Below are 11721 nucleotides of genomic sequence, written 5' to 3'. Positions count from 1 at the left end.
ACCAATTTGAGTGATGTTATGTAATTCAGGATTCAATCAATGTGTCAGTGTTTGTTACTTTGTTACATTAATTTTTTAACCACGTTATTTTGTTGTGGGATGAACTTCTGCAAACAACAACATATGGCAACAAAAAACAAAACTTGCAGTTGGAATCGATGGAGCTGTGAGATGATGGGATGTCGACTGGTTCACTAACCATTAACATTTGGGATATTAGGATAACAGTAGCGTGTAAACATAAGCAGTGCAAACACTTCCTATAACGACACATTTACAGTCTAGTTTGGGGAAAGCTGAGGAATTAGGGTGAAGAGACGGTGGATGTTTAACCCTCCCTTGGTTTGACAGCTCGCTCAGCCAGCGAGTTATGAATGATGTTCTTGATAGACTCCGCCCCCGCGCCTTCTAGGAAAGTGTGGTGATCTCCCTTGATGACGTGGACCGACACCTCGCCATCACAGACCTGAAGAAAGACGCAGTACACAGTTTGAACATTGGAAGGCTCAGACAGAGTTTATAGAAACACACACAAGCGCACACACGCACAGTGAAGATAAGTACTACAGACTGATGTAAATGTGCATCGGTACCTCGCTGAGCTTATAGTCAGCTCCCAGGTTTTGCTCATATTCGCTGCTGGTTTCGGCGCGCAGCAGCTTCACGCTGCCGTGGTATTTTGCAGTAGGTACATATGCATCAGCAGCCTTTAGCTTGTAGTAGAAGGCGGAGGCTACAAAGTGCAGTGAGTCTCGGTCGATGTCCTTGTGAGCGGAGGTGATTAGGTCCACGGCCACACTGACGCGTGCATTCAGGTCTGACAGCGGGAGCAGAGTCTCCAAAAGCTGTAGGATGTAACCATGGAGACGACTGTAAGTTCATAGCAAACGTTACCGCGTGCTCGCGGAGATATTGTGTCAGGGTCCTGGGACTGGGCGACCCAGGATCCCTGAGCAGTCATGTATTATTATTATTATTATTATTATTGTTGTGTATTTTGGTGTTGCTCCCCCTTCCCTGTGCTTGTGTATATGTGTGTGTGTGTGTGTGTGTGTGGGTGGCTGAGCACTTGTTTATAGGCGGCGTCAGGCCTGGAGGGTGTGGCCCTGCAAGGGGACTGGCCACACCCGAAGCCACACACCTGCTGCTGATCAGGCCTCGTCGGGGGAGCTACTTAAGAGAGTCTTGGAGCGCCCACTGACGCGGGATCATTGCTTGGGACTCCACGTTAGTTACCCAGTTTAGGTTTTGGTCGTGTAGTGTATGCCTGCCATTGTTCAGTGTCCTGACTGCTGCCGCTATTGTTTCCCGCAGGAGGAGCGTGGAAGGCTTAAGGAGCAGCGAGCACCGGGAGTGCAGGCACGGGAGCAGAGAGCACTTGGAGGACACGACACGGGAGTCTGGGGAGAAACACGGGGATTTATTGTTGTTTGATATCACCCTCTGTAAATAAACACTGTCTATACGTAGAGCACCGCGCCTGGGTCCTCCTTCCCCACTCCTTCCACGGTGTGCCATGCCGCACCGTGACATATTGTTGTTTTCAGAAAAGTAAGTGACACATAATTAATGAACATCACAGATCTTATGTATATGAAAATGCAAAATGAAGATGTTTTGATATTCAGGAGTTACAAATGTCAGCTTTCAGTGAGAAACTGTACGAAGGTTTGATTTAACCGCATGTTTTACTTTAGTCTCCATAACAGCTCCAAACATCACATCATTGTTGAGTCAAACCTGCACCACACACAGACTGTGCTGGAACAGCAGCTCCAGACTGTGTTACAGTCACCATCTTTACCTTACAGGCGCCGTGAGGCAAAAGCTCAGGTTGTGTGGCCTTTAACGCTGATGCCACATAAAGGAATACTTGTGTGTGAACCTGTGGGTCAGAGACAGTATACCTTGTTGTATTCAATGCCAGTGAACTGCTGGATGAAGGCACACAAGGCTTCAGTCTCAGCCTCAGACTCGTTGCCGGGTGTTAGCTTGGCTCTGTAGCTCTGCAAATCAAAAACACAGTTAAACCTGTTCACATGCAGATCATGTGACCAGAGCTCATCCTTCAAAACCAACATCACACACGCTATACAGCATATACATGAAATAAAGATGCGCGAGTGTTTCTCTGACCTGTGTGTACGCTGCCACATATGAATGTGAGCCATCAAAGAGAAACAGGAACTCCACAGGCTGATTCTGGGTCTGCAGCTGAGAGCACATTTCAAATGCTACACAGGCACCAGAAGAATATCCAGCGACTCTGTACGGGCCGTCCGGCTGCACCTGCCTGACGCAGCTCACGTAGTAGGCAGCCAGGGACTCAATGCTATCCAGAGGAGCAGCTGCAAAGGAAACACATGAGGGGAGTTAGTTTGGCTGCACAGTGACATAAACAGCTGATGCACAACATGTGAGTGACAAAGGTCTGAGAACAGAACCACAAACTTTTAAACTGTGAAACAAAGAAAACATGAAATCACATCAGGTCTTTGGTTTTCCTCAGGCCATTATGGAGGGAGCTGTATATGTACAAGTGTTTGTAGTTTCACCTTTGAACAGTCAGACTTTCAGCTTTAACACATTTTGCTGTTTAACAGTTACACACGTTTTGATACACATGATTGTGACACCTGGTGAGGACGCACACTCATCATTTGATGACAAGTAAGGACACGTAGTTTCCACGATGGTTCAAAGTGTTGATTTTGTGTTTTAAAGTTTTTCTCTGTGACTGTAAAGTCATTTTAATATGAGCCCCATTATGCTGACAAACCCACGCAGACGATGCACACAGCTCAGCAACACCAACAAGCCTGAAACTCAAATGACATGAAAAGTTATCCATGAGGCGCCAAAACACAACAACAGCTGCAGCAAAGGCTCTTTGTACTGTAAGATGAAGATCCTACAAAAGTAGAAGCCTCACAAACCACATGTAGACTGGTTGTGCAAACTCCCACGGACCCTGCAGTCGAGAGGATAACAAGCTGCTCCAGTGATCATGACCAGGACACAAACTGCTTCCTCCTGAATCAGAGGCCTGACTGACAGACACACCCTGGCATAGAGGAGGCTGAGGAGTGTGACAGTTGGAGCACACGCTCAGGTCTAAGTCTTTAAACAGGGGAACCACCACCCCAGTGTGCCAGTCCAGAGGCAGCATCCCAGAGCTTCACGCAGCGCCGTGTCAGCCAGGACGGCCCTGCAACACCCAGATCCTTCTCATCAGCCTCAGGTCTGTCCTAAATCCTAGCAGGAGCTACCACGACGCGTACCACAAAATGCATCGCACTGGTTCTTCCCAGTAGTTGGAACTGGTTGTCTGCTTGCCAATGAATCCTGCTTATTGGTTCCACTTGTGCTACAATCAGGACGAATTGTAGTGGGTTAGGGTTAGCTGGATATGTGCTGGATATGTGGTGGAGGGTAACTGCAGGAGAAGAAGCTAGTGGGGGAGTAGAGCAGGGGAGGATGTGGGTCCCCGGGGCCTGCTGGAGGGCAAGGGCCATGCCCGATGTGAGTAGCAGCAGGGCCAGTGCGCCCAGGAGCACATCTTTTTCGACCGTAAGGGAGACAGGAGGCCGACTCACTGCCTCGGCTAAATGGAGAGGGAATTTCAGAAGGGCCAGGGCACAAGCATGGACCTTTTTCAGCTGTAAGGGAGACAAGAGCAAGGTGTGACGTAGGTCCCCGGGGCCTGCTGGAGGTCCAGGTCCACGCTCGATTTGAGTAGCAGCAATGGCCAGTGCACCAGGAGCACATCTTTTTCGACTATAAAGGAGACAGGAGGCCGAACAGGTCTCTGACCCTTCAGCATAGACAGGTGGCTGAATGGGCCCCTTGGGCCCTCCAGCCGAGACAGACAGCTCAAACGGGTTCCTCTGACCCTTCAGCGGAGACAGACACCGAACCAGCATGTGTGGAGACCTCTGGCAGTGTGGACACTGGCTGGAGCTTAGTGGCACATTGGCTTGGCTCAGGCAGTGGTATGCAGTCCTCAGAGGGCTGAAAGTGTTCTCCAACACATCCAGCAGAGGACAGAGGACTCTACTAAAAAATCCGACTCTACTAACCTATCAGAGGCTGCTTAAGATCAGAATGCAATCATCTGCAGTTTTCTTCTTAATTAACAATAAACTTAGTGTATATGTACTCCTAAATTTGATGAAAGTGATAAATAATAGACAGCTCTCTCTCTATATTCTGACATTTAACTAATTCAAAAGATATTTCAATATTTATTTATCTAAAACAAAACAAGTTAGAATAGCCTTTATTGTCATTGTACAGAGTACAACGAAATTGGAGTGCCACTCCCTTGGTGCAAGTTTCAATAATAAATATAAATGTAAAATATAAAAAGTACAAAAAAACAATCGTAAGTACTCAAACAATAGTTTGTACAATATATACAGGATAGCAGCATTAATATAATGACAGTATGAATAGCAGCATAATATAATGACAGTGACGGTATGGAATAGGTTCAATTGTATTTGTTCTTATTTACTACGGTGATAGCTCTGGGAAAGAAGCTATCCCTGAATCTGTTTGTCCTGGTTTTATGTGACCTGTACCGTCGGCCTGACGGTAATAGTTCAAACAGTTGGTTGCTGGGGTGAGAGTAGTCCTTGATGATATTGCCAGCTCTGCTGAGGTACCGAGAGTTTGCAGTGACCTCCATGCTGGGCAGAGAGCAGCCAGTGATCTTCTAGTTGCAAGTTCACTCTAAATTGATGTTTAACAGAAAAAAAAAATGTTTTTATGTTTTTTCCCTAAAGTGTATGTAAATATCTGGTTTCAGCTGTGAATATACTGCCCATGAATTGTATAATATAATCGCAGTATAATCGCAGCCTTTGCGGTTAGAAAATTGCACTTGATCATGTCGCGATATTATCGCAAATGCGATATATCGTTCAGCCCTAATCTAAATGCTCTTTATGTGTGTAAAGAGTTTATCTTCTAACCAGGATTCAGTTCATTTTAATCCTTCAACTTAAACATGAAAATAACAATGTCTGCCTCAGTTTTACCATATCTAAATCATCAAACACCCCAAAAGTCCTAAAATGATCCTAAACCCATTTCAACTTAAACCTTAAATCCCCCCTTTATTTTGACACATTTCATGTGTCAAAATAATGTACAAAACTAAAAATGCTCAGTTTTCCCCACTCATGATCCAATCTATGTCATGAAAATGAACTTAAAACAGAACAGTCATCAGTCATGTGCTTAGCCTTAGTCCAGTCTTTACCTCAGTGTCCAGTTGGTCCAACCTTAGTTCAGTTCGTCCGTCCAGTCACCGTCCATTCATACGTATTCACACCAGGTATTTCCTCTTTCTTGCCGAGACAACAAGAAACTGTTCCTCTTTCACAGTTGCGAGTAAACATAACTAACCTCTCACCTATAAATGATTCTCTCTAACTAAGTGTGTGTGTGTATATGTCGTCCTCAAATGCTCTCTCATCTCACCCGTTGCACTTCTGACCTTCCACCAGACCAGAGGCTCATCAAATAGCCTCGTCTAACCTGCTCCTCAGAATAACTTAGACTCTGCTTTCATTAATGCAAACTTTCTGCAACTTAGTCTTTCTGAAAGACACACACTGTTTAAACCTCTGAATGCAATATCAATGCTGCAGATTATATTATTAATGCAATGGTGACGATGACGATTATTTAACAATAGCAGTAAAATAATTTCCCTGCTCCACACTCCCTCTCTCGACCTCTGGTACACCAGAGGTCGCAATACATTGTGTCCTCGCTCTGACCCTCTCTTGTGGTCCATCCGGCCTCGGGCCTCCAGGATCCTCACCCCCTGTGGTCGCCGAGATCTTCTGCAAAGGAAACAAAACACCTTTTCCTGCATCTCCCTAACTTATCATAGTTGGGACTCTTTAATCAAAAGCCTTATCCTAATTATGTTCTTGACTTATAGACTTGTATTTATATATATTCTTCAACGTTACTCATCATTTTACCACTCTCTTAAAACGCTGACACTAACTTCATTTTAAAACCTCACATTTCCTATGTTATAACCTGTTTTTGATATAGCCTTTTTATTTCATTTTGCTCCTTTTAATGTAACAATAAATTATAATTCTAGTTTATCAGACTTAATCAAAACCTATGCTTTCCTTCCTTTGGTCCTTCTTTAAATCAGAACATTTTGTCTTCTGAAAGTTTTATTTCTGCTTCTGCCAACATGTTTAGTTAACGAGCTCGACTGGACAGAAACAATCACAACTGCTGAACCTGCACTGTGCTCATGGTTAAAATTCCACAACATTTTGTCTTCTGAATATTGTATTTTTGCTTCAAAACTGCTTCTAGCACAACAAGAGTCAGCGGAGGCTGGAATGACAACAACAACAACAATCTTGTGCTTAACATAAAACAAAAAATAACACAAGTAACAAAAACAACACAAGTAACTTAAAAAAGCTTCAGTCCACATTTCAGTTAGTTGAGCTCGCTGTTGCTCCAGAGGAGGCCCTCAGCTGGCGGGGCTGGAGCCGAGGCCCCGGGGATGCTGCTACGTGTCGCGCTGCTCTCCAGCTCCACTGGCTGGTCAAACACAGTCATTATCGAATAATTGTCCACCATGAGGCCCGACGGGTCGTCCGACTGTCCAGGAACTTTACCAAGGGTATAGTTCTTCCATGTGACATTATCAGTGCACACCTGCCACGGAGAACCTCTGAGGGCAAGTGCTCTTTCAGCCTGCACGTCTGCCCATTTGCGCTCCTCACTTCTCTCCGAGTCCATCGGTGAGGAGTGTTGCATCTGGTCCAGCAGCATACTCACAGTATATATGGGCTGCTGCTGCTGCAGAGATGTGCTGGCCTCTGAGCGCTCTGTCTGTGTGTAGATGGAGCAGAGCTGGAACAGCTTCTCTCTGGTTTCCTGAGGGGGGGGATGCTCCATGTCATCCAGGACTAGCTGGATCAGGTGAGGTGTGCTGATGCAGGGGGCATCCAGACATGCAGAGAGAAGCTGCTGCCACCTCAGCTTGATGCGGTCGATGAAAATCCTGTCCTTCATTCTGGCTTTCTTCTGCAACCTTGTCTCAAAATGATATTCAATTTTGTTGTTGTTGCAGAGGAAGACTTCTGAAATCCATGCAGAAATATAGAAACACCTGTGACCGTTGGGCTCTTTGCTGAGCAGCTTCAGTTCCACAAAGAGCTTCTCCAGGAAGAGGTGAATGAAAGACGAAGAGTTAAGCATCTTTAGCAGGGGCAGCCAAAAGCGCAGGAAGGTTTGTGGGACTCTGGGCTCAGTGGGACTGGCACTGTCAGATGTTGCACAGCCTAATGCTTCCAGCTGCTCCATGGTAGGAACAAGAAAACCGTCTTCCAGCAGCACATCAATCAACAGCTCCCTGGACCCCAGTGCAAACTGCTTGATCTCACCCAGCAACGAACTCATGTCTGCTAAGGGGGCCTGCCACAAGCTCTTCCCCTTGTCTTCAGGAGACCCATCATCAAAAGCTTGGTACTGGTCCTTCTGAAAAGAGATCAGCAGCTCCCGAGCGTTTCTGCAGGCATCCACTTCTTTCTGCCTGGCAACGAGCTGCTCATCGGGGCCTCCTCCCAGCTGTCTGGACCAAAACTCCTGCTGGAGCCACTCCAGGGCCACCTTACATCCCTTTCGGCACCATTTCAAAGAAGGAAGAGTCCCATGCATGATTTCGTGCCTCAGATCCACCACCCACTCGGGGATGTTCAAGTTTCCAGCCAGTTGCCTCAGCGGCCGGGCCTTTCTCCCCTGCTGGCGATCCGTGATAAGATTAACAAATCTTACCAGGGCCGTCCCGTACATCAGGGTCAAGTCATCTCCGGTAAGCTGTCCGGACCGGTCCCGCACCTGGCAGCGCACGAGGTCTGCTGTGCAGTCCACGGCCACGGGAAAACTATTAGCGTACCTGGCCCTCCAAGCCGATATCCTCTCTAACGCAAACCTCTGCAGAGAGGAGTCCATCGAGTAAAGGTAGTCCCGAACCTGATCCCACTCCGCTTTGTTAAGCCAGGCTACCACATGGCGTGTTTTCTCAGAGCCCTTTTTATTCATTGTGCGCGCTCCGGACCTCACGCTCAATCTCTCACTCACCGGGAAAAGCCGCTCGCCTCACGCAGAGACCACTCGCAGATTTATATGACAGAGGACCGCGTTCAGAGCTTCGAGTTTTACAGTTGCTTGTCGCACAGCAACCAGGAAATGACGCTAACGTTTTCTTCGGCTTCGTTTGTGGCTGACGTTCACCCTGCGGGCACGCTGACGCCACCTGCTGGATTGGAGGATGGAGCGATGGTTCTACAGAGCGCTTATTTACATGATGCTGGTCATAAACGAGCTTTCTTTGGCTATGGTCAATGGCGTGTCCAGCGGGGTGGCCTGGGGGGGCACAGGCCACCCCCCCAACCAGACTGGCCACCCCAGGTGCCACCCCAAAGGCAAAACAATAAAATTCAATCAAATATCAAATGTCCGATTATGTTTTCACGGTGACGCTCAGATATCCGAGTGTAAGTGAATGCAGCATCGGCTTCTGCGCTATGTGCATCACGTTAGCAAAGGTAGGAGAGCCAAGCACGAAAGACGTCACTGCAGGAAACTTTTTTATTTATTTTTGTAAGGGCATGAACAATGAGAGGTGGTGGATTGGCCAGATGCAGGTCGATGTGTAGAAATAACTCCGTTGTTTGGTGGTGGCTATGGCGGGGCTTCCACAGAGGCAGCAGGTGGATGAGGGAAGGGGAGGCAGGAGGAGAGCCCCGAGGCAGCCGCCAGTCCGAGTGTCAGGTGAACTGAACTTCAGGTAAGAAGTTATGACCTGCAGTCTATCTGGGTCAGATATGAACTAAGTTTAGGTGGAGTTTATTTTCGTTGTGCTGACTTTTTACTGTCAGTTGCAATAACTCATACTGCATTCTAGCCAGCTTGGAGTTTTTATACAGCTGTTCGGTTGCTATGATGTTACTGATAGTGAACTTTATTTTATTCATAAGGTTAGTTAGTAGAGTTGCCAACGGCTCCTTAAAAAAATGGAATGGTCCCTCAATCAGAGAAAATATTACACGTTTCGTATTGAGCTGAGAAGAGACGCAGTTTGTCCCGAACTTCAGCTAGAATGGAAAAAGACACAAAGCTGGATTTATTCTGTCTTTACGCTGCACAGCTGCCTCTTCTCTCATCCTCCCTCTCCTGTTGCTACTTCAATCATGAAACTGATCGATGATCAGCTGATCGGCTTTTCTCTCTTGTTTGTTTATCGCCCACTTTGCGCCAGAAAGACGAAACCAGCAGATGTCGCGCTAAACAACAGCAGCACGTTTAAGCTTGATCGGCTGTTGTTAGAATTTATTTAATATTAATTTCTAGTATCAGCTGATGTTTGCTGGAGCCACAGCTGTAAAGCTGCTGGTCATGATGTCGGTTTGGATATCTGGTGAGAGGGAAACGTGAAGACCACCCACCAGGATCCTTTTTTATGTAGCTGACAGCTGGTAACTGTGCAGGGGCGGGTCTAGCAAAGTTTTGCCAGGGGGCCAGGTAGGGCATTAACAGGGAAAGGGGGCACAAAGAAATACTTTTCTTTCCTATTCTCATTTAAAATATCTAGCTTTTATTAAATAATTATCTAAATCTTACAACCAAAGTTTTTATCTGACGTAAAATGTATAGAAATCATACATATACCAAAAAGACTGTACATCACTGTCACAACAGGGTTTGTTTTCATTCAAAGGCTTTATGGCTTTAATACCTGGTGGGTCGGTCTGTAGTCAAAATGCCCGATTTTCTGTCCCAGTCCAGCCCTGCAGGTTATACTGGCAGTGTCACCATGCCAGCTGAATGTATTTCATCATCAGCCAGTGTTGTTCTTTATCAATATTACCAAAGTTTACCATAAGGCAGCATAGAAAGTATTTACTTGCTTTCAGGTTTTATTCAAATATTAGTCTTTTCAGTTGTTTCTCCACTTTTTTCCTGTTTCAAAATCAAACACCAGTTTGTGAGAAGATTATCTTCTTTTTTTAACAGGCAGAGAAAGTTTTGCATTGGAATGGCTAATTTGTCAATTGTTTGCTACAAATGTTCGTATTTTAATATTAAAAAATGTTTTTGCCCAAAACATATGTGCCTCAGTGCCTCTCTCCTTCTGACATTGTTAAAGAAAACACAACAAACTTATAATTATTTAGATAGTTACATGTAGGTAATGTCCTCAAGTTCTGTATAACCACTTTTTCCTCTCTCTGTGTTTGTTTCTCGTTCGTTGTTGTGTGTGTTTGTGTGCATTTGTCTCTTTCAAACAGGTGCCGGTCCTCACCTCTGCAGTGCTGCCGTCTCCTGTAGCGCTGCATGGTTCTAAGCTAAGTTTCCTTTCCTTTTTCTGTTCTCTTAGATTTGTCCTCAGGTTTACCCGATTTCCTTCTTTGTCTGCTTAAGCCTGTGCGTCCCTTTCAGTAAGTGATTTGAATCCACCTGACATTCAGAAGGTCGTGGTAGAGCATATCATACGAAGGCAAGATGTCAAACACATCCAGTCCCAGGTTAGACTCCGTACCTTCTCCGGTAAGGTTCCCAGACCTAACAACAAAACTGATTATGACACGTGGCGCACACAAATTAACCTGCTCCAAAATGACCCCAGCATGTCCCCGCTGCAAATATCCAGAAAGATCCATGAGAGCCTGCTCCCACCAGCAGCTGATATAGTTAAAATGTGTGACTCACAGGTGCTATAGCGTACGGCCACAGCTTCACTCTGAGCTCCATCTCCATAGAGTGCAGACAGTGATATCTGATACTCCTTAAGACACAGGACAACAGTTTATTGAGATATTGTATTTTTTATTTCATAATATGTACTCCAACAACTCAATAGTTCTTCCCCACCTGCCTCAGGTCGCCTCCACTTAGGGAGATCCACTTAATGAGGTAAGAAACATCATCATCATCTGCAGCTTCCCAGCGCACCGTGATGTCACTGTCTGAGAAATTAGTTATCCTAAGGTCTGAAGGAGGAGGCACCTTCACTAGAAGAAAAGAATAATGTGTATGGGAATTTTTTAAAAATGGGAAAGCTACATCTTTATATCTTTCATTATTAATAACATTTACAGTACTGTGCAAAAGTCATGAGCCACACGCTGAAGTATTTCATTGGACATTATCTGTTTTTTCCAATCCTTTTTAATCCAGTTCTTGTACCTGACCATTTTCTGAGTAATGTTGTTTGTTTGTTTGTTTGTGTAAACACTTGTTTGTTTGTTTGTTTGTTTGTTTGTTTGTTTGTTTGTTTGTGTAAACACTTTGCACTGACCATTATTGGAGAATTAAAAAGCACCTAATTCAAGGAATATGTGTACACATAACAGAAAACTTGGGAAAGAACCAATTTGAAATCTTTAAGCACTTTGTTACTAGCGGCCTGTCACAAAAACACATTTTGTATAGTGTTTTTTTTTTAATCTTGTTAATAAAATGTATACAAATGTGTGTGATTAATCACAATGTGTTAGTGTGTAATCACCCTGAGACATGCATGCCTGTCTGTAAGAGTCAGATCTAAAGCCACTTCTTTTTTTCTTTTTTTCTTTTTTTTTTGCCTGTCCCGTTTGGCTCTTTTGCCATCAGAATTGTTGTCTAAAGGCAAAGAAAGATGCCCAACGGATTTACTTTACCAAATTG

General features: G+C 45.1%; 2 protein-coding genes across 2 annotated transcripts; both read right to left on the bottom strand.

Annotated features, from left to right (window-relative positions):
• Window positions 1-256: 256 nt before the first annotated feature.
• Window positions 257-3169, bottom strand: LOC146623959 (fatty acid synthase-like). The gene is made up of 5 exons (XM_085364870.1): window positions 3025-3169; window positions 2137-2348; window positions 1908-2006; window positions 594-845; window positions 257-466 (listed from the first exon to the last, which is right to left on the bottom strand). Exons 1-5 carry the CDS (start codon window positions 3167-3169, stop codon window positions 329-331), a joined length of 846 nt encoding a protein of 281 aa, XP_085220996.1. The 3' UTR covers window positions 257-328.
• Window positions 3170-6483: 3314 nt separating this feature from the next.
• LOC146623958 (ribosomal biogenesis protein LAS1L-like) lies at window positions 6484-8094 on the bottom strand. Its single transcript, XM_085363546.1, has one exon. The coding sequence runs from the start codon at window positions 8092-8094 to the stop codon at window positions 6484-6486; it is 1611 nt and encodes a 536-aa protein (XP_085219672.1).
• Window positions 8095-11721: the final 3627 nt, after the last annotated feature.

This window comes from Diplotaxodon limnothrissa, linkage group LG10 (genome assembly GCF_057381915.1).
Source record: "Diplotaxodon limnothrissa isolate DT_005_m linkage group LG10, D_limnothrissa_male_GT1.1, whole genome shotgun sequence".
Taxonomy (NCBI): Eukaryota; Metazoa; Chordata; class Actinopteri; order Cichliformes; family Cichlidae; genus Diplotaxodon; species Diplotaxodon limnothrissa.
This window is presented reverse-complemented; position numbering and strand designations above follow the sequence as displayed.

What these genes read in the sequence shown, in the direction of transcription:
- LOC146623959 (XM_085364870.1), bottom strand. Translation starts at nt 3,169, where the DNA reads ATGCTGCCTCTGGACTGGCACACTGGGGTGGTGGTTCCCCTGTTTAAA. An exon ending in ATGTGGCAGCGTACACACAG is followed by an intron (nt 2,007 to 2,136) that starts GTCAGAGAAACA and finishes TTTGATTTGCAG; the next exon opens with AGCTACAGAGCCAAGCTAAC. An exon ending in CTGACTATAAGCTCAGCGAG is followed by an intron (nt 467 to 593) that starts GTACCGATGCAC and finishes GTCTTTCTTCAG; the next exon opens with GTCTGTGATGGCGAGGTGTC.
- LOC146623958 (XM_085363546.1), bottom strand. Translation starts at nt 8,094, where the DNA reads ATGAATAAAAAGGGCTCTGAGAAAACACGCCATGTGGTAGCCTGGCTT.